Source organism: Chrysochloris asiatica, unplaced genomic scaffold, assembly GCF_000296735.1.
Source record: "Chrysochloris asiatica unplaced genomic scaffold, ChrAsi1.0 scaffold00107, whole genome shotgun sequence".
In the NCBI taxonomy this organism is placed as follows: domain Eukaryota; kingdom Metazoa; phylum Chordata; class Mammalia; order Afrosoricida; family Chrysochloridae; genus Chrysochloris; species Chrysochloris asiatica.
The window spans coordinates 9,636,035-9,659,668 of NW_006408625.1; the positions used below are offsets into that span (position 1 = coordinate 9,636,035).

At 37.5% G+C, this 23,634-nt stretch overlaps 1 protein-coding gene across 2 annotated transcripts in view; it reads left to right on the forward strand.

Annotated features, from left to right (window-relative positions):
* Nucleotides 1-23,060, forward strand: part of CHEK1 (checkpoint kinase 1) — a 54,639-nt gene extending 31,579 nt beyond the window's left edge. The window contains exons 6-12 of one of the 2 annotated variants that reach the window (XM_006867664.1): nucleotides 2,958-3,062; nucleotides 7,927-8,022; nucleotides 10,049-10,157; nucleotides 10,335-10,512; nucleotides 11,334-11,465; nucleotides 20,012-20,113; nucleotides 22,632-23,060. In XM_006867664.1, the coding sequence (XP_006867726.1) occupies nucleotides 2,958-3,062; nucleotides 7,927-8,022; nucleotides 10,049-10,157; nucleotides 10,335-10,512; nucleotides 11,334-11,465; nucleotides 20,012-20,113; nucleotides 22,632-22,727 (818 nt within the window). In that variant the 3' untranslated portion in view covers nucleotides 22,728-23,060. The remainder of the gene's footprint in view (nucleotides 1-2,957; nucleotides 3,063-7,926; nucleotides 8,023-10,048; nucleotides 10,158-10,334; nucleotides 10,513-11,333; nucleotides 11,466-20,011; nucleotides 20,114-22,631) is intronic. The other variant, XM_006867665.1, reaches the window with a different exon arrangement.
* The last annotated feature ends 574 nt before the right edge of the window (nucleotides 23,061-23,634 follow it).

The window sequence follows — 23,634 nt, forward strand, 5'->3', positions numbered from 1 at the left end:
CCGTGGAGCGGCTGGTAGTTTCGAACCGCTGACCTTATGGTTCACAGCCCGATTCGTAACCACTACGCTACCAGAGCTCCCTCCTCTTCATGTTATCCAGCATAAATCTGAGTCTCTTCAGATTTTTTTTATCCTTTTTACTGCTTACGCTTCTATCTTAGCAGCATTGAGAGATTTGTCTTCCAGATCACTGGTTCTGGCTTCCATCTCATCTGTTCTACTCTCTTGCCCTTTCAGTGTATTATACATTTCTGACTTTTTATTAATTATCTGGACCTCTTTTTGCAGCTTTTGAATTGTTTCCAGTGCTGTATCTATCTTGTTTGATTGCTTCTGTAGCACTTTCCTTACTTCTTCCGTATTTTTCTCCACCCCCTTTTAGAGCATTTGAATTTGTTTCCCTATCATTCTTCTGTACTCCTTCTCAGGCAGAGCCAAAATGTGCTCTTCTTCTACTGGAAATGCTGTGTCTGCTTCTACTCTTTTGTCTCAGGTACTCTTTTCTGTTTTTGGACATGTTTTGATAATTTTTGTTGTGCTTTCCTGGACATTTTCAGTAGTTAGGTGGATTTTCAATGCTTAAATGGATGTATGTTGCTGTATTTTTTTTCTTTAAATGTTTTATTGTAAATTATGTGATAGTTTACATGGGAGAACATTAGTTTTACATTCATTCTATCGTATATCTTATTGCCATGCATCACAATCCCCTCCATGCATCATCAACCAACCAAAGGGTATACCCTGCAATCCTTCCCCCATAACCCCCAGTTCTTCAGCACACAGTTGCTCTCCCTCTCTGGATCTAAAGTCTCCAGCTGCTCCATCACTCCTCGTCGTCATCTCTGGCTCCATTTCAGGCATCACTGCTTCTCTGGATAGGGTCCCGTTCTCTGCTCTTCTTTCTTGATGGTCCTAGGGCTGTTGCTGTATTTTTAAGCTTGGTGAGTGTCTCTTGTTGGATATGATCTGGAGATTGGCTTCCGTTTTCACGTGTAATTTCTAGCAGCTGGTATTTGTTCCTGTCTCAATGGTGAGATATTATGGGGTATGATTGTAGCTTGGCTATATGACCGTGATTGCTGACTCTTTTTGGGTAACGTAGGGAGAAAAAGTTCCTAAACCCAGGAAACAAGTGTGATCAAAAGGATCACAAACAGAAACGATATAAAAGCAGAGACAAAAACCACTACTCCAAACCTAAAATAAAACTGTAGCTGTCTGACCCATGGCAAGAGTAAAGGGTCCTGCCTAGGTCAACTTTAGGGCTGGGTCCCAGAATTAGATGTCATAATCAGCTGCCAAAGGGTCAGTCCATGTGACTAATGGGGATCCTCTTCTCTGTACTGTGAGAAAACTGTAAGCTCAATGCTGGACCCTTTTGGGGGTGCATGCCCACCTACCTGAAGGTGGCTGGTCTGGGCATCGAAGGCACAGCAGAGAAGAGGAGGAAAATGTGTAGAATCATCTACTCCTCGTTTTTCAAATGTCACTGTGTCAGTCTGGCTGTGGCCCCACCCTTTGAATACAGCCCGGGAGTGCTCCACAGGCAGAGTCTTGAGCCCTGATTCATTCCTGAATTGCAGTATTTTTCTTTATACAGTGATTTTTTCACTGGTGGTTGCGGGGAAGTTGATGCCCTGCAACTTACTCTGGATCCAGAGCTCTAGAGCAGCTCTGTAAAAGCACCTTCTCTGGATTTTTGGCACCTCACCAACGGAACTCGTCCTACCTGACTCTGCTTGTCCCACTTCAAAACTGGAAGTCAGTTCTTATGGATTTGATAATTCTTTGCAGTGGCCACAGAGGACTTAGACACCATACTCATAGTTAGGGGTTTATTACGGACCTAAACATGTTTCAATTCAGGGTCAGAAATATTCAGGAAACAGTTCTTCCAGTCAGGACAGCCTCTCCCCATCCATGCCCACAGTCAGGCCCCTTGGTGGCCCTTTGTCCCTTTGCCTGGCCTCTGCCCTGATCTAGCAATGTTACAAAGCTCTTTTAGGGCTGCTAATAAATGGAGTCCTAGTGTGGCGCTGTGGGATAGCGCACTGGACCGCAAGGTTAGTTTGAACCATAACGTCAGTGGTTCAAACTCACCAGCCACTCCTTGGAAACCCTATATAGGAGCACTATGAGTCGGAACCAACTCATTGGCACTTATTAATACCAATAATAAGTGCCCACAGGGCACACCACTTCACCATAAGTTTCTATTGTAAGGCACTCCTCTTTAGCTTTTCAGGTCAGCAAACTAAGCTTCCTCAATTAAACCTTCAGCCCATGTCACTCAGATTTACTTGCTCTGTGGGCTGGGAGCCCCACTACTCTGTCTCTTGTTTTGGCTCATGATTCTGTTGCTACTGTTCCTCTCCCACTCCTCTAGTGTCAGCTTTCTTTCCCTGAGTTGAGGAGCTTCAATGTGCAGGGATCTTGGGGTCCAAAGAATGAGCTCCAATCCTGGCTCTTTTATGGTATTGATATCCCCCATTCCTGCTTCTGAGATGGCTCATTTTATACACATTAGAGTTCAAAGTTTTTACAGTCACAAATAACTCTATTAACCACTCACAACTGAATCATATAATCCTATTGACATTTTCTCAACTTTTTTTTGTGGGAGTTACAAAGACTGGGTGATAGAGTCATATGAACTAATTCACTGCATTGCACATACTGTTGTGTAGAACTCATATAACTTTTAACCCAAAACATTTTTTTTTTAATTGAGGTTTGTATAACTATGACATGAAAAAAAATCTGTGTCAGGTTCATGTTACTGCTTTTGGAAAAATTAAGACAGAGATGTTTCATTCATCTTTGAAGTACCTCTGTACTTTCTGTAAGTTGGCATTCATATTGAAAACCATATTGTTTGCAGGAAATATTCCTCAAAATTTTTACTATATGATGCAATGATAATTCTAAGTTGTAGATTTTTTTTTCTTTTATAGAATTGCCATGGGACCAGCCCAGTGACAGTTGTCAAGAATATTTTGATTGGAAAGAAAAAAAAACATACCTCAACCCCTGGAAAAAAATTGATTCTGCTCCTCTAGGTAACTGGTTTACCTTGACTGAAAATACTGATTTCTTAGATAATGGCAAATAGTATGTTTTGAAAGTTTTTCTAATATTTTTTCTTTTTAACTTCTAAAACAAGGAAATTATCTATGTTCCTTATAGATAAGTTAGGAAATATAATTTAAAAATAATGAAAAAACCCCTATGATTTCATATTTTGATATGTGCTTACAGACTATGTTCTCCAATATATATACATATGCTTATATGCACATGTTATTTATAACTGTGTGCTTTTACAAAAATGAGATTGTAGTGCACATGCCCACCACTCCTCTATTAGTTTGATGTACTATGGTGCCTTGCGTATTGCTGTGATGCTGGAAGCTATGCCACTGATAATTTAAAAGCCAGCAGGGTTGCCCATGGTGGACAGGTTTCAGTTGAGCTTCTAGACTAAGACAGACTTAGAGTAAGAAAAGACTGACTACGTCTGAATGTTTAGCCATCGAAAACCTTATGAATAGCAATGGAACACTGTCAGATAGTACCACACATTAACTATTGAAACATAAATAGCACCAGAATATTGTCAGATATTGCTGAAAGATGAGCCCCTCAGGTTGGAAGACTCAAAAATCGACTAGGGAAGAGCTGTCACCTCAAAGTAGGGTAAAGCTTTGGGACCTTCACTTGATGATGGAGCACAATTCAAAATGATGTGAAATAGCTGCAAACATCTATTAATAATCAGAACATGGAATATAAGAAGTATGAACCTAGGAAAATTGTTTTTAAGTGTAGTCAAGTTGGTTCAGACTCATAGCAACCCTGTAAAGTGTTTCCAAGGAGCAGCTGGTGCATTTGAATATCTGACCTTTTGGTGCACAGTTCACTGCTGATCTTAGAGTGCCACATCTAGAGTCAAGGAATATTGAAAGTTATCACAAATGAGGTGGAATTAATAAACATAGATATTCTAGGCATCAGTGAGCTGAAATGGATTGACAGTGGCTATTTTGAACTAGACAGTCACATGGCTTACTGTGTCAGGAATGGTACATTGAAGAGAAATGGTGTCACATTCATTGTCAAAAAGAACATTTCAAGATTTGTCTTAGCGTATAATGCTATCTGTGACAGAATAATATCTATATGCCTACAATGTTTAATGGGAGTCCTGTGGGTTAGTGCGCTGGAGTTAAAAGTCATATGAGCCACAAGGTCAGTGGTTCAAGCCCACCAGCTGCTCTGTGGAAATCCTGTACTGGATCACTATGGGTCAGAAACGACTCGATGGCATTCAACAACAATGACAACAAGGCTTAACAGTTAATGTCAATATTATTCAAATATATATACCAACCACTAAACCCAGTGATGATGAAACTGAAAAATTTGACCAGCTTCTTCAGTCTGCTATTGATCAAACTTGCAATCAAGATGTATTGATAATTACTGGTGATTGGAATGCAAAAGTTGGAGAAAGTACAAGTAGTTGGAAAATAAGGCCTTGTTGATAGAAATGATGCTGGAAATCACATGATTGAATTTTGCAAGGTCAGTGACGTTTTCATTGGAAGTATCTTTTTTAAACAACATAAAAGACAACTATACATATGGACCTCAGTAGATGGAATACATAAAAATCAAATTGACTACATCTGTGGGAAGAGATGTGGAAGAGCTCTGATCATCAGGCAAAACAAGGCCAGGGCACACTGAGGATAACTCCTATGCAGGTTCAGGCTGAAGCTGAAGAAAATGAAAACAAGTCCATGAGAGCCAAAATATGACCTTGAACATATCTCACCTGAATTTAAACACCAACTCTAGAACAAATTTGATGCATTAGACACTAAAGACTGAAAATCAGAAGAGATTTCGGATAACATAAAGAACATTATACCGGAAAAAAGCAAAAGATCATTTTGAAGACAAGAAAGAAGACAAGACTGAAATGGATGTCAGAAGAGACTGTGAAACCTGCTCTGCAGTGTAGAGATGCTAAAGGAAATGAAAGAAATAAGGAGATAAAAGAGCTGAAAAAAAATTTTCAGAGGGCATTTCAAGAAGACAAAGTCAAATATTATAATGGAATGTTCAAAGACTTGAAGTTAGAAAACCAAAAGGGAAAAATGTGCTCAGCATTTCTCAAGCTGAAAGAACTAGAAAAATTTAAAGCCTCAATTTATAATATTGAAGGATTCTATGGTCAAAATATTGAATGTTGCAGAAAGCATCAAAAAAAGATGGAAGGAATATACAGAGTCACTTTACCACAAAGAAATGGTCAATGTTTAGTATATGATCAAGAGCCAATGGCATGAAGGAAGAAGTCCAAGGTGTATTGAAGGCATTGCCAAAGTCCAATGTGCATTGAAGGCATTGCCAAAGGCTCCAGGAATTGTTGGAATGCAAATTGAAATATTTCAAAAAATTGGTTCAACTCTGGAATCACTCTCATATATGCCAAGAATTCTGGAAGACAGCTATCTGGCCTACTACTTGGAATAGGTCCATATTTGTGCCCTTTCCAAAGAGAGATGGCCCTATGGAAATTATCAGACAATATCATTAATACCACCTTCAAATAAAATTTGGCTAAAGATAATTCAAAAATGGCTATAACAGTACATTGACTGGGAGCTGCCAGACATTCAAGCCGGATTCAGATGAGGATGTGAAACAAAGGATATCATCGTTGACTCCAGATGATTTCTGGCTGAAATTAGAGAATACCAGAAAGACATTTATCTGTGCTTTATTGACTAGACAATGGTTTTCGACTGTGGATCATGACACGCTATGGACAACATTTCGGAGAATGAGCATTTTGGAACACATACTTTTGCTTATGTGGAACCTGTACCTAGATCAAGAGGCAGTTGTTTGAACAGACCAAGGGGAGACTGAATGGTTTAAAATCAGGAAATGTGTGTGCCAGGGTTGTGTTCTTTTAGCATACTTATTCAATCTGTATGCTGAGCAAATAATCAGAGAAGCTGGATTATATGAAAAAGAACGTTATGTAACTACTGGAGGAAGACTCTTTAGCAACCTGAGATATGCAGATGATGCAACCTTGCTAGTTGAAAGTGAAGAGGACTTAAAATACTTACTGATGAAGATCAAAGACCACAGTTTTCGGTATGAGTTGCAACTCAATGTAAAGAAAACAAAAATGCTCACCACAGGAGCAATGTATAACATCATAATAAATGAAGAAAATATTAAAATTGTTTAAAACTTTATTTTGCTGGGATCTACCATTAACACTCATGGGAGCAGCAGTCAAGAAATCAAATGTATGTGTTGCATTAGGCAAATCTGCTGTACAAGACCTCTTTAAAGGTGTATGCCAAGGTTACATCCTTTCACAATCTGTGTGTTGAGCAAATAATATGAGAAGCTGGATTATATGAAGAACAGGACATTAAGATTGAAGGAAGACTCATTAATAGCCTTCAATATCCAGATAACCTTGCTGGAAGAAGACTTGAAATATTGATGAATATAAAAAATTACAACCTTCAATATGAGTTTGCACTTCAATGTAAAAAAAAAAGAATCCCAAATCCTCACAACTGGACCAATAAATAACATCAGGATAAATGTGGAAGAGATTGAAGTTGGATCCATAATCACTTATGAAAGCAACTGTCAAGAAATCAAATGACATATTGCATTAGGCAAATTTGCTGCCAATCTAAGGTGTTAAAGAGTAAAGATGTCAGTTTGAGTACTAAAGTGCACCTGACCCCAAGCTATGGCATTTTTAATAATGTACATGTGCACTGTGGAATAAAGCACTGGGCCGCACGGTCAGTTTGAACCATAAGGTCGGTAGTTCCAACTCACTCATTGCTCCGTGGAAATCCTATGCAGGGTCACTATGAGTGGGAACCGACTTGGAGGCACTTAACAGCAACAAAACAACAATATGCATGTGAAAGTTGGACAGTGAATAAGACAGTCTATGGAAGAACTGATGCACTTGAATATCATGTTGGAAAATATTGACAGTACCGTGGGCTGCCAGAAGAACAAACAAATCTGTCTTGGAAGAAGTACATCCAGAATGCTCTTTAGAAGTAAGGATGGTGAGACTTTGTCTCTCATACTTTGGTCCTTTTGCCAGGAGGGGCCAGTTCCTGGTGAAAGGCATTGTGCTTGGGAAAGTGGAATGTCAGCAAAAGAAGAGGAAAACCCAGCAAGATGATTGACCCAGTGGCAGGAACATTGGACTCAAACATAACAACAGTTGTGAAGATGGGGCAGGATTGGACAGCATTTTGTTCTGTTATGCATAGGTCATTGAGTGGGAACTGACTTGATAGCACCTAACAACAGAAATAACAATTGTTAGTTGCCTTTGAGTTGACCTGATTGTTAGAAATTGTTATTATGAACAATTTCATTTACCACAGTACAACTGACAATTAAAAAAAGTTATAAAACAGTTTGGCAACTTAGTATGACAATGAAGCAATGAAATTTGGTATTAAAATGTAAAATAGACTTTTTGTAACTTTCTGTTAATATTCTGGTGTGGAGAACCCTTTTTTCTTGGTTACATAATGAGGCCAGTGAAGAATGTGTCCCCTACCACAAACACATTGTTGCTATTATTAATTCCCACTGAATTGATTCTGACTCATGTCAGCCTTATGTATAGCAGAAACATTGCCTAGTCCTGCTCCATCTTCCTGATGTTTGAGACCATTATTGTGGTTATTGTGTCAATCTATCTCAATAAGTTTCCCTCATACTTTTGACCTTCTGCTGAACCAAACATGATGTTCTTTCTAAGGATTGGTCTTTACTGATGATGAGCCCATCTGATCTGCATGACTCATTTATAAATGTTTTAATTAATTAAAAAAAATTTTTTTTTAGCTCTGCTGCATAAAATCTTAGTCGAGAACCCATCAGTAAGAATTTCCATCCCAGACATTAAAAAAGACAGATGGTACAACAAACCACTCAAGAAAGGTAAACTTAAAATACCATGTATTTTTCTCTAGGAAAGAAAAGGTACTTACGAAGTCAACAGCAAAAATGAGCCACACAAGATAGATATGATCTCTCTCCTTATGAATATCTTAGTATCTAATAGGAAAAAGAGAAGTATGATAAATAATTTCATTAATAAATAAGGGGGATAGTCAGGGTACTGTCACTATGTGTTTCAACAAATCTTAAGGGACAAGTAAGGTTTGCTTCCCTGAGGAACTGCCATTAAATATAAAAGAGTTGAATATCAAAGGGAAACTAGTCAGGCAAAGTGAATGGTAGGTGTGATGCTGAGCAGCATTTGCATAGTCTTGGAGTCTAGAGAGCTTGGTGCTCTTGAGAAATTGAAAGAGACAGTAAGGCATGGATCATGTCTATTTTTCACCATTGTAAAGGAGCTCTGGTAGCGTAGTGGTTACGAATTGGGCTGCGAACCGTAAGGTCAGCAGTTCGAAACTACCAGCGGTTCCGCGGGAGAAAGATGAGGCGTTCTGCTCCCGTAAGGATTTACAGCCTCGGAAACCCTGTGCAGCGTCGCTATGAGTCGGAACCGACTCCACGGCACATAACAACAACAACAACATTACCAGTGGAAGAACAATGTGTGATATATCTTAGACACTTAATTGAGTTAATGAATGGAGAAGAATTTAATACAATTTTAAGGTGAGGCTAGAGAGGTAAATGTTGGCCCAGTTGTGAAGGAGGACCTTGTAAGCCACTTTAAGGACTTTGGGTTTTAATTTAAGACCATTTGGGCCTTTGAGAGATTTCAAGGGAGAAATGACATGATCATATATTTAGTTTTAAAAGATCTTTCTTGGAATGAATTTTTATTGTTTTTGATTTAAGAGTGATATATATAGGCTTTTATTCTAAGTATATGAAGAGGAAAAAATGGTAGTGAGGGAAGCAGGTTTGTTAGCAGACTTGCCAGTGGCAAATTGAGGGAGTTTCTATCTAATGACTTTATTTTCTCTGTGATGTGGGGCATTTGTTAAGGGAGCCCTGGTGACATTATAGGATAAGCACTGGACTGCTAACCTCATGGTCAGCAGTTCAAATCTACCAGCTGCTCGACAGGAGAAAGACAAGGCTTTCTGTTCCCATGAAAATTTACAGGCTTTTAGGGTCACTATGAGTCAGATTTGACTTGATAGAATGGGTTTGGTTTTTGAGTGTCATATATTAAGAGTAATGTACTGGTAGATGGTATTTGAAATTTGAAAAGAATGTAGAAAATCTTAAGTAGTTATGAAGAAAGGGAGAGGAAACTGACTAGAGAAACAAAGAATTTACTCTCAGTGTTGAGTGTCCAGATGAGGGTTGTGGTGGTTATATACCATGGAGTCGGTTCCAGCTGAAAACATATGTACACCTACTCCTTAGTTATCGACTACATTATTTGACATTTCACATGACATTGGTAAAATAATCTACTATCTGAGTATTTTTCACATTCATGATACACATTTGGCAATAATGTACGCCAGGGTGCAAGGCAAGAGTAACATTTATTGTAATGGTTAAGGTTATGTGTCAGCTTGGCTGTTCCTTGATGTTTAGTAGTTTGGCAGTTCCATAAAATTTGGCAGTTATATAATGATATAGTCACCCTCTACTCTGTGATCTGATTTTTATATAATCACCTAGACTTTGGAGTATAACCATGCCTCTAAATATTGCAGATTTTCCACTGGAGCAAAGGGCGTTGTAATAAATTCATAATTGATGCCTTCATCATAAATTACCTTTATTTAGAAAACTTCTGGTCCTTTAGTTTGGTCTCTCTTTTTATAGAACATTGTTCTGTTACCATAGACCATACTATTTAAATTATGGCTTTATCATGATGTGCCACATTTGGAATGTATTTTCATGTGTCATACTTTGTGTTAAATAAATGTATTTAGATATGTTGTTGCCTTTTCAAGTTGCTGTTTGGGTGATTTTAAAAGATATCTGCATAGAACACTTGAAAGCATTTGTATTTATCTTTTCTTAGGATCAAGGAGGCCTCAGGTCACTTCAGGAGGTGTATCAGAGTCTCCAGGTGGATTCTCTAAGCACATTCAATCCAATTTGGACTTCCCTCCAGTAAGCTGTGCTTCTAGGTAAGACCAATAAGGATAAAATGGTTGCTGAATGTATTATTTCTTAAGAAAAGCAATACATTCATTTTCTTTCTAATAACAAGTATAATTTTTATCAGGGTGAGGATGGAAGTGTGATATAATAAATGTCTAATGTATTTTACTTAAAACATATTCCCCCCTTTTCTTACTGCCTAGTGAAGAAAATGTGAAGTACTCTAGTTCCCAGCCAGAACCACGAACAGGACTTTCCTTATGGGACACCAGCTCCTCATATATAGATAAACTGGTACAAGGGATCAGTTTTTCTCAACCTACATGTCCTGATCATATGCTTCTTAATAGTCAGTTGCTTGGCACTCCAGGATCCTCACAGGTAAAGGAATTTAGTTTTTAAATAAATAATGTTGTCATGTGCTATGGAGTTGGTTCTGACTCATAGCGACCCTGAATAGGGTTTCAGAGGCTGTAAATCTTTATGGGAGCCGAAAGCCTCATCTATCTTCTGTGGAACAGCTGGTAGTTTTTAACTGCTAACCCTGAGGTTAGCCCGATTCATAACCACTACGGTACCAGAGCTCCTTAAATAATGGGCACCCTTTATTTTATATTGTTTTAATGTCTTCTAAGAATTTTTTTAAATGTTAGAATTTAGTGTTAAAGAATTTTCAAATAAGAGAGAGAGAATTAGAGTGGGCTTTCATATATATGAATCTTAATAAATCACAGAAAAGAATTTTGAGACTAAGTACCTATCATATTTGAATTGTGGTGTTGGAGGAGAATACTAAAAGTGCCATAGACTGCCAAAAGAACCAATAGATCTGTTTTGGAAGAGGTGCAGCAAGAGTGCTCCTTGGAGGCCAAGATGGCTAAACTTCGTCTCTCATATTTTGGACATATTGTCAGGAGGAAACAGTCGCTAGAGAAGGGTGTCATGCTGGGTAAGATGGAGGATCAGCGAAAGAGAGGAAGACCCCCAATGAGATGGATCAGCCAGGTGGCATCATTGATGGTATCTAGTGTAGAAGCAGTGGTGAGATTGGCCCAGGATCGGACATCGTTTCGTTCAGGTGTGCATGGGGTCACTATGAGTCGGTTCTGACTCGATGGCACCTGACAACAACAACAACACCTATCATATGGCTTCTTTTGGCCAGTGTGAATTTATTCAGCTTTCTTCTGTTTGCCTTGTAGAATCCATGGCAGCGCTTGGTCAAAAGAATGACACGATTCTTTACCAAATTGGATGCAGACAAATCTTATCATTGCCTAAAAGAGACTTGTGAGAAGTTGGGCTATCAGTGGAAGAAGAGTTGTGTGAATCAGGTATGTTTTATATCTTTTCCTGAAGAAAATTTAAATACAAGCTGGCTTCAAAAAGTTCATGGAGGAGGTGGCAAGATAGTGAATTAAGCAGGTAGGTTGTACAGACCCTCTACAACATAGATACGTAAAATCAAATGAAACAGCTGCAGGTGATAGTTCTGGAACTCTGAGCTTCTGATGAAGGGATAGATAAGTGGATTCAGTGCTTACTAGGAGAGACATCAGACATGGTAAAAATAAGGAGAGACTGGTGACCTGTGCCTGCTGACCAGATGGGTGCAGCCATCTTGAGCTTTTGTGAGCAGTTTCAGAGACAAGCAAATATACTGACGTTGCAGAAGCATTAAGGTGTAATATATATTATTTTTTCTTGTTTGTCACTCTACCTTGTTGGCCAGAGGCAAGGCCAGCCCACACCCGTGTACATCCTTGGGGAAGCTCTCACTCTCTAGGTAGCCGGAGCTGCATGGAGGTGAACATGGTTGTAAGCCCCTTAAAGGAGAAGAGAGCTGTCTGAATTGATCCCATTCGGGAAGGCCTTCTTGCTCCAGATCTGCAAGTGAACAGATGCATGGGGAAGGAAAAAAAAAGAAAAGACAATGGAAATCTGTGCCAGTCCGCCAGCTATATATTGTGTCCATCTTGAAATTTCACAAGCGTCTTTGAAGGCAAAAGGACAGTAGGTAGTGCAGAGGCATATTACTTATTTGTAGAGTGAAAGGGGCAGCAATTTTTTTTTTTTTTTGGTACCACAGTGCCCTAGTGAGCAGAGGTGTGGCTGGCCCCCATCCACATACACTGCCAGGGATGTTCCTTCCTGTTCCAGGCTGTCGAAAGCACATCAAAGTATGTGGGAAGCTAGCAGCACAAACCCTGGCACCTGGAATCAGATGTGACCTATTCCAGACCTGCAGAGCCAGTTCTGATCACCCTGGACTAGAGGGACCTCTCACCCTTGGCTCCCCTCTAGGACAGAAATACCCTGTTACCCCAGATCCTTTGGGATCTGCATGAACTACTTCTGGAACAGACAATGCCTAGCCAGACAGATACTCCATCTAGGGTTCAGTGTTATTGTCACATCCCTTACCCACCCATGATGTGAGGTCCTCAACTGGCAGAAGACTCCTGAATTTTCACTTGAGTCTGGCACCTGTTCGTTTTCCTTTCATTGTTTTTGTTTATTTATTCTTTTCCCCTCACCTTTTACTCTCTTGCTTTCTAAACTTTCAGTATCCCGTTTCATTTTGTCTTTTTTTGTAGCTTCTCTTTCTCAAACACTTTTACTTCTTTCTTCTTTTCTTTTGTAATCCCTGATTGGTTTTAACTCTCTGGTCTTTTTTCCCTTTTATTCATTTCTCTCCCTAATTGTGTTTGGTGTCCTTGTTTGGTACTGTCGGATAAAGATTTGAACTGCAATGTCATTTTGGACTTCAAGATTGGCGATTCAAACCCACTAGCTACTCCTTGGAAACCCTATACAGGGTTGCTATGAATTGGAATTGACTTGATACCACTTAACAATGATAACAGTTGTGTTTTGGGTTTTTTTTAAAACTTTTTCTTTTTCTCTTTTTAAATATTGTCCTCCCCTTTTCTTTCTTTGACTTGTGCTTCTTTTTCTAGCTGTTGTTTTTTTTTTCCTCTCTCTCTTTTTGTCTGTAATCTTTTCTTTTTTCTCTATATTTTCTGGTTTGTGTTTTTTCTTCCTTTTGTCTTGTGTGTATGTTTTCTCTTTTTGTTTCACTTGACAGAATACAGCAACTGTATCTGTAGAACCCAGCCACAACCATATCCTTTATGACCCCTCTCATTGGGTAAGAGCCAATACCAGCTGCTATGCAACAGGTCAACAACAACAACCAGCATCAATTAAATCCATGCTGAAAGGAACTACTTGGACAGCAAATAGAGTATGGTTCGCAATCTCATCTCCTGATTACACACACCAGGTGGCTGTTGGTGAGTGCCTAAGAATACAACAATATATAATCATCAACTTAATAAAATATAACAACATAAGAATGTCTCGGAAGCAGCAATTTGTTTTGACACAAAGAAACAAGGCAGCTCACTCAACCAATGAAGAGGCAGAACTAGAAAACATTTTGAGGAAAAAAACTCATTGATTGAAACTACCTGAAAAAGATTTTGAGAAATTTATCTTGTGTACCACCAAATGACTGACAGAAAGGTCAAGAAAAACAAGGAAAAATTCAGGAAAGTACTACAGGAAAAAAACACAAAACTGATATAAAGGATTGGAATTAATATAGAACCTACATACAGACATACAGAAAATTAATACTGAGATTTCAGAAATGGACAGTAAGTTGAAAGGGGAAAGGAGATTTGAATCTATGGAAGCCTGAATTAGCTTGAAGATAAATCTCAATATTAATAAGCTGGAAGAATGATTAAAAGAAAAATTCTGAAGAATGCCTAAGATTCATGTAGTACAACAAGAAGAAGGATAACTTGTGGTTGATCAGAATTCCAGAAGAGGAAGAGACAATGAAAAGCACAGAAGAGATATTTGAAGAGGTATTTGAATTAAATTTCCCAAACATCATGAAAGGCAAGAAAATAAACATTTAAAAAGCTGAACGAACCCTAAACAGAATAGACTTCAAAAGAAAATCACCAAGACACACCATAATCAAACTCTACAAAATCAAAGAAAAGGATAGAATCCTGAAACCAGTGTGGGAAAAAACGAAATGTTCCCTACAAAGGAAAACCAATAACCAAGCAGGCAAGAAGACTGTGGAGACATGTTAAAAAATCTGAAAGAAAAAAACTGCCAAAGAACATTTCCAGATAAATGGAAATTGAAGGAATTTGTACAAACTAGACCAACTTTACAAAAAATACTAAAGGGAGTCCTTTGGATCGAGACCCAACAATAGAAGACAACTAGAGTTTGACATACATGGCAACACCACCCAAAATTTAGTCCATATATAGGAGAATTCCAAGAAAAACAGACCTACAAGAGTGAAACTAGGGAATCAAAGGTATCAAAAACTACACAGCAAAGACAGGCAAAAAGTATAGTTACAGGATTCCAGATGGTGACGAAGTCAAGGAGATTTCAAGATAAAATAGATGTTTTTAAATTGGCAAAGAAAGTAGTAAATACCAGGGTAATCTTAAAGAAAATTAATTGACCACATCAAATCAAGAAAAGGGACAATCGTGAAGAGTTGTAAATATTAAAACAACAGCAGTGGAGAAATTGAAAAGAAAACACACAAACAAAATTAACTCTGAATAGAAAAACTTGTAAAACAAATAAAACAACTTACCACAAAAAACACACAGCAAAATGAATGCAATCAATTCATACCTATTGATAATTAAACTAAACAATGGATTAAATGCACCAGCCAAGAGACATATAGTAAAAGGATGGAAAACCAAACAGGACTCTTCAATATGCTGTCTACAGTACAGACACCTTACATACAAAGACAAAAAGCAGTTAAAAATCAAATAATGGAAAAATATATCAAGCTAATGACAATCAAAATGAGCAGGATTGGCAATACTAGTTTCTTATAAAATATCTTCTCTCTAAGGCAAAAACTAGAATAAGAGACAAAGAAAAACTGTATCTCATGATTAAGGAACATACATACCTGTAAAATGTTTCTATGCTATTAATGAAAGTGCCTCCAAATACATAAATCAGACTCTTAATAGAATTTATAAAGTAAATAGATAATGCTATAATGATAGTAGGAGATTTTAATATACCACTTTTGATAAAGGACAGAATAGCTAGAAAGAACATCAACAGAGACACAGAAGAACTAAACAACCAATCAACCAACTTGGTCTCATAGATTTATGTAGAGTAGTCAACCCAACAACAGCACAATACACACAATATACAGCAAGTGGATATTCTCCAGAATAGACCATATGTTAGTCTACAAAACAGGTCTCAAATTCTACAAAGCATTTTTACAGATCACAATATTATAAAATTAGAAATCAGCAATAGGAAGATCATGATTTTGTTTGAGTAAAACAAAATCAAATACATGGAAATTGAATGCTTGCTTCAAAGCTACTGGGTAACAGAACAAATGAAAAACATAATAAAAGAATTCCTTGAACGAAATGAGAATGAAACTTTTGGGAAACAGCAAAAGCAGTGCTTAGACAGCAGTTTATAACACATCCCAAAAAACAAAGGAACCAATATCAACATCGTAACCCAACATCTCCAACAATTAGAGAAAGAACAGCAAAGTAAATCTACTGCCACAAGAAGAAAAGAAATAATAAAGATTAGAGCAACAGAAATAAAAAAGATAATAACAAGATTATGATGAACTATACTCCAATATATTTGAAAATCTAGAAGAAATGAATAAAGATTTAGAAAAACATGACCTATTTAAACTAACACAGTGAAGTAGAAAGCTTGAACAGACCTATAACTAAAAGAAATTGATCAGGTTATTTTAAATATCTGGGCCCAGATGACTTGAATCATGAATTCTATCTAACACCAATTTATTTAAGCGATTTCTGAACATAGAAAGAATGGATAACTCCTGAATACATTTTATGAAGAAAGTTTAACTCTCGTACCTAAAGGAAACAAAATTATAAACCAATATCTACCATGAACATAGGTGCAAAAATTCTCAACAAAATCCTAGCCAATAAAATTCAACAACATGTCAAAGAAAATGAGGGTGATTCAAAAATTATTCGCACTCTGGTTATATTAAAATGCCTGTCCGTGTCCACAGTTGATGACAACATTGAGCATGCGTGTGAAATGTTTCATCGAATAGATGAGTGACACTGGATTATGTGGCATATCATTTGCAAATCAGCTATGGCTCTGCCTTTGAAATGATCTATGACAGACTTGGGCATTGCAAAGTTTGTGCAAGATGGGGACCTAAACAACTCACAGAAGAGCATAAACAGAAGCATTTGACATCCACAAACAAAATTTGGACCAATATTTGAAGGAAGGTAAAAGTTTCTTTTAAAAAAAGTTATTACTGGTGACGAGACATGGATTCATTACTATGAGCCTGAGAGTAAACAGCAGAATATAGAGTGGAAACATCCTCAATTGCTGACCAAGAAACTGTCTAAAAATCAACCATCAGCTGGAAAATTGATGCTTACAGTTTTCTGGGAGCACTATCAGGAAAAAGGTTCAACAATCAAGAGTACTCGATACAGATGCTCACTGAAGAACTGAAGCCTAAACTTCAGATTAAATGCAGAGGACTGGTATATAAGGGCATTATGATCATGCATGACAATGCATGTCCCCCCACCACTATCCACACTGTTGTCACTCTGCAAAAACTTCCTTTTGAGGTGTTACAGCATCCTGGTCTTGCCCTATCAGACTTTTACTTGCTTGGTTCCCTGAAAGCAGCCTTTCTAGGATGAAGATTCACCTCTGATGAAGAAGTGAAGACAGCAGTGTATTCATTGCTCATAGCTTAGCCTAAAACATTTTTTAATAAGGGAGTATTAAAGCTTATTCACAGATGACAAAGTGTATTGAAAAACAAGGAGATTATGTAGAAAAATGCTGCTTTTGTCTTTTCTAAAAGTTGATTGAAATAACTTCTACAGATAGAGTGTGGATAATTTTTGACTCAACCTCATAATACATCATGACCAAGTGACTACAAGGATGGTTCAGTATTAGAGAAACAATCAATGTAATATCATATAAATAAAGGAAAAAGCCACATGATTGTATTGATTAATGTGGAAAAGGCATTTGACAAAATCCAACATCCATTCCTGATAAAAACACTTTACAATATAGGAATTGAAGGTACATTTTTCAACATAAGAAAAACAGATATACAAATCCAACAGCCAACATTATTCTCAATGGAGAGAAACTGAAAGCATTCTTGTGAATAGGAATCAGACAAGGATCCTCTTTATCAACTCTCCTATTCATTATTGTGTTGGAAGTCTTAGCTAGAGCTATAAAGCAAGAAAGGAAATTAAGGCATCCAAATTGGCAAAGAAGAAATAAAACTCTGCAGAGGATATGGTCCTATACATAGAAAATCCCAAAGACACCTCAGGAAAATTATTTGAACTCGTTGAAAGATTCAGCAAAGTGGCAGAGTATAAGATCAACATACAAAAATCAGTTAGATTTCTCTATGTTAATAAGGACAGCTCTGAAAAGTAAATTAGGAAAGCAATACCATTTACAAAAGCCACCTAAAAGATGAAATACTTAGGAATCAATCTAATCAGAGAAACAAAAGCCCTATACAAAGAAAACTATAAAACACTACTACAAAAAACCAAAAGAGACTTACAAAAATGGAAGAGCATACCATGCTCATGGATAGGAAGACAACATTGTGAAAATGTCAACACTACACAAAGCAATCTATAAATATAATGCAATTCCTATTCAGATTGCAATATCATTCTTTAAGATGATGGAAAATCTAATCACTTACTTTATATGGAAAGGAAAGAGACCCTGGATAAGCAAAGCATTATGTAAGAAGAAGAGCAAAGTTGGAGGCCTCTCACTTTCTGATTTTAAAAATTACTTCACAGTCACTGTGGTCTACACAGCCTGGTACTAGTATAATAAAAGATACTTAGATCAATGGAACAGAATTGAGAATCCAGAATTAAATCTATCATGTAGCGTAGTGGTTACAAATTGGTCTGCTAACCTCAGTCAGCATTCGAAACTACCAGCTGTTCCTTGGGAGAAAGATGAGGCTTTCTGCTCCCATAAAGATTTACAGCCTCAGAAACACTGTACAGGATCGCTATGAGTTGGAACCAACTCCACGGCACATAACCACCACCACCACATACAGTCAGCTGATCTTTGACAAAGGGCCAAAAATATTATGTGGGAAAGAGACAGTCTTTCAACAAATGTTTCTGGCAAAACTGGAAATTGATTTGCAAAATAATGAAGCATATACAAAAACAAACAGCATGGATTAACGACCTAGAGCCATAAAGAGTGTCAGTGAAAAAATAGAGACAAACATAGGGACTCTAATAGATGGCATAAACATTAGTAAAAGTACACAAACAGTAGAAGAAAATACAGATGATTGTAACCTAAAAATCAGCACTTAAATGCATCATAACATTTTGCCATAAGAGTAAATAGCGAGCCCACACATTTGGAAAAAAATTTTTTGTTATGATGTATCACACAACAGACTAATCTCTAAAATTTATGAAAACTGCAGTACTTTTATAAGAAGAAGAGAAACAACCCAATTAAAAAAGGGCATAGGACATGAACAGGTACTTCACCAAGGTTCACATTCAGGCAACCAGTAAGTGAGATACCATTGTTAAGTGCCATTGAGCTGGGCCTGACTCATAGTCACCCTGTATCGGTTTCTGAGGAGCAGTTGAATTGCTGACCTTATGGTTCGCAATCCAGTACTGATCATACAGCACCACACCATATAGCAAAGTTCAAAAAAGCAGAAAAGAACAAATGCTAATGAGGTTATGGAGAGACTGACCCCCTCCGACATTGCTGGTGGGACAATAAAATGGTTCAACCACTTGTAAAACAATATGGCATTTCCTCAGAGAGTTGGAAAGAGAAATACCGCATGACCCTGCAATCCCTCTACTTGATGTATGTCTATGAGAAACAAGAGCCATGACATGAGAAGATATACGCACATCTATGTTATTGCAGCTCTATTCACAATAGCAAAAAGTTGGAGACCACCTAAATGCACAACAATGGAAGAATGGATAAACAAACTTTGGTACATACATACAATGGAATACTATTCAACATTAAAGAATAACGATGAGTCTGTGAAACACTTCATAACCTGGATGAACCTAGAAGACGTAGTTAAGTGCCGTCGAGTCAGTTCTGACCCATAATGACCCTGTATAGGATTTCCGAGGAGCAGCTGGTGAGCTTGAACCTCCAACCTTGCAGTTCAAACGGCTTTTCAGTCTGGTGCATTAACCCACAGCGCTACACCAGAACTATGACAAATATTGTATGAGACTAGTATTGTGAAAACTCAAGAAAAGAAAAGGCTGTCATACCATTTTTGTTGACATCATTCTTCAATTCACTTTGGGTTTTGCCTGAATGTTTGAAGAACTATTTCTTTGACTTTGAACTTTTAGAGTTTAATGTATATGTCAATATTTTGTAATAAATTTACCCACATCATTGTGCATTCTTCCACACTGTTCCCCAATTATGGATGGTACAGTTGTGTGTAGCTATACTAATTTCTTAAAGTGAGAATTATTACAAAATGATCCTGCAATTTATATTGACCTTAATAAATTCTGTTGACCTTGCTTGGACTTGTTCGTCTTATCTGAGTTATCCAATGTCTCTGTTGGGTCAAGGGTCTAAGATGACCTTGCATGTGTGGAGTACTGGTGCTGACTGTTGACTGGGCTCTCTAAATCATTGGCCTGAGATTATCGGGTTTTTTTTTTTTTTTTTACGAGTATCGTTTACTCACACATCTGGCTTAACTTTCTTTTTATTACATTAGGTTACTGTATCAACAACTGACAGGAGAAATAATAAATTAATATTCAAAGTGAACTTGGTGGAAATGAATGAGAAGATCTTGGTAGACTTCCGACTTTCTAAGGTATATCGAACAGCAACTGTTTTTTTTTTTTTTAAAAAAAAACAAACAAAATTTTATTGCTACTTGTCAAAAAACCATTGTTAAAAAGTATAAAGATTATTGGAAAGTATAAAGAAGAAAATAAGAAAGTTAATCTTGTCTCCCAGAAATAACACATTTACTTTGGTATATAATTACAGTATTTTGTCTGTGATAATATTTACATTATAGAGTTTTAAAAAATTATATTTATGAATGTATGATCACTGTTGTCATGTAATATTATGAAATTTTTTGTTAACATTCTTCAAAACATTAAGAAAAAATATGAAACTTAAATTATACTGCCCAGTAGTAATCACCTTTAACAATTTGAAGCATTCCAGTCTTTTTCTTAATGCATTTATCTATAATACCTTTTTTATGAAAAATTATGATTTGTCAAAATGTTTGTACATTCTAACTTGGCACGTTGACAGAGGAGGCTGATGCCCTGAGCCTTGTGCAACAAAGATGTTGGGGACTGATGCAGATGATAATCCTGGAACCCTGAGCTGAATCAGAGGATAGAATAGGTGAATTGAGTCTCAACTGGAAGAGGGGGGAACAGGAGCAGTGAGAGAGAAGAAAAATTGTGGGCTGGCATGAAACAGCACGCCCATCTTGTTCTTTTGCAAGTGACTATGATAGTGGGACCTGCAGACACAGGATGCGGCTAGATGTTGGCAACAAGGTGGTGCAGTTACACTTGTTTCCATGCCTCCCTGATAGCTGGAGGGGTGTCTAGTCCTGCCTTTGCCAAACCAGAGGCCAGTGGCCCTCCCTTCTTCTGTACAGCCTCTGTTCTGCCTGGGGTTGGGCACCTGGTATAGTACCCCTGCTTCTCGAGGTCTGTGAAACTGCCCTGAACTACACTACACAAATGGTGAACAGAAGCTTTGTTCACACTTCCAGGATCTACCACATCTACCAGGTGACAGGTAGAACACACCTATATAATATCATCAGATAAATGTATATACAACAAACAGGTACCACAATGTCTCAGAGAAAACAAACAATTTCAGCTTACACAAAGAAACAAGACAGAGCATCTTAAACAAATGACCAGAATACAGAATCAGAAAACATGACACCAAAATTAGAAATGCTTGGAAAGGAATTCAAAAGAATGCTATTTCGGTACCTTCAACAGATCGCAAGAATGATCCAGAAAACTGCAGATCAAGGAAAACAGATAAATTAGCATTCTTTTAAATTCCCTGAGTAGTTCAGGGTAGATCCAAATGCCTCCAAAACCAGGAGCGGTATGCCAGGTGCACAATCCCAGGTAGAGCAGATGCTGTGCAGGAGGGGATGTCAATGGCCACTGGGTTGGTGGCGGTGGGGTCTGGACACACGCCCAGCTACCAGGAGTTCACGGGAACAAGAGAGAATTAACACCTTCATGCCGCTGTGTCGACAGCCACTCAACAGAAGCCCAATATGGCCATACTTCTCCATGCCAATCCACAGCCTGCCTGTTTTTCTTCCATTTCATTCCTCCTATTCTGCTTTCTCTTCCAGTCAGTGCTGAATCTACCTCTCTGTCCTGTTCACTGAAGCTCAGGGTTCCAGGACCACCACTTGTATCTGTTTCACTCGGTCACTCATGTCTGTGTAGCAGAGCGTCAGCTCAGTGCCTTCACTTAACTCCACCATCTTGCACCAGACTCCTGAGCATTAAGCTTAAAGAATTTTTTATCTATTACAAATTATTCTATGATTTTTTTTTATATGTAGATTTTTGTTTACATTCTTGATTATTTTCTTAGAAATTATTGGTTCTGAAGTTGTAGTTTTAAACCCTTGTATGTAAAACCAAAATAGCATTTTCTCTATTTCTTAAAGCGTGTACAGGCACCAAACAAGTTTGGCGGAGTAGGTCACACTTTTATATTGGAAATTTGCTGTAATACTGTTATTGAGATGTTTGCTATGGAATTTAATTATTAAGATGCCACAGTAGTGAACTGATTTGACTTGTAACTGAATTGAATGACTTTGATGCAAGTTTTGTGACAAGACTTTAGTATAGTTGTGTAGCTTATTTTTAGTTTGTAAAACTCCACTGCCTATGGAAAATAGAGGCTTTGTGCCAAACCTACTAACACCTGAAATGGACAGGGTGTTTTATTTCTGCTTTCTGATCTTTGTTGTTGTTAAGTGCCATTAAGTTGGTTCCTACTCATAGTGACCCTATGTAGGGTTTCCAAGGAGCGACTGGTGAATTTTAATCACCGATTTTATGGTTCAAATGGTCCTTGCAGTCCAGTGCATTATCCCACAGCACCACACAGTGATAGGCAAAAAACCTGGTCAGAATGATTTATTTAGCTTCTGTCAGAATTTTTGTTTTCCACAAAAGGAGGACCTGGAGGGAATTGTAACTGGATGTAATCTATGTATATGTCTTTTAGTTACCACTGAAATTTACTTTTATAGCATAGTCCTTTGTTTTTTATTTTAACATAATTTTTATATCTTATACCTAATATAGGGTGATGGACTGGAGTTCAAGAGACACTTTCTGAAGATTAAAGGGAAGCTGAGTGATGTTGTGAGCAACCAGAAGGTTTGGCTTCCTGCCACGTGATAGATCCATTGGCTCTGGGGTTCTTGGTGAATATAATCCTGCTATGTTGACATTATTCTTCCTAGAGAAGATGATCCTATTCTGCAAACTACAAATCTAAAACAGTAGTTCCTGAAGAGATTTCTTCTTTATGCTATCCATACATCTTCCACTTCATTTGTTTGTTCTGCATACAGATATTCCTAAATCATAATTATAAATGCAACTCTGGGGAAGGAATGGGTACAAGTAATTTGATATTTCTTCTAAAGTATTAGCTAAATTTGAGACCCACGTTGTGGAAACCAAGTTTTGGGAGTTCACAAGCATGAGTTTACAAGCTTTCATATCATGATAGTGAAAGATGATGATCTTGACCCATTTTTACCAAAACAGTTTTATCCAAAAAGTATTCATTATTTAACTATAAGGGTGAACTAATAAAAATGCAGTCCTTGTGACGATTGGAAGTAGATTCATCAATGAAATGAAGCCAGATTCAAAAAAATGTATCCCCCATATTTGTACTAATATTTTCAAAAGCACTCATCTAGGTATATAAACCTGTTTTTGAGCTGTAATTACCAATTAAAACTGTAAGTGGTATGTTTTTTCCTAGTGTAGTTAATAATCCATAGAATACTGGTTGGTCTTTCAGATATAATTTGAGCATAAACTCTAGAGCTTAACTTACTTTAAAAATATTATTGTTGCACATCTTAAATAATTTCCTATATTTTTTATTGTCACAGCTATATTTTAATTCTTTACTATAGAAATAAATTTCTATTTTGAAAACAAACATAAGAACTCTGAACTCATTGATGACCATGCTGGTCTCCCTGTGCCTTGTGCAGGTCTTTCTTACACCCCACCACCTAGGCAGGCTTCCTGAGCTTCAGCCCAGGTTTTTGCCACAGCCATTGCT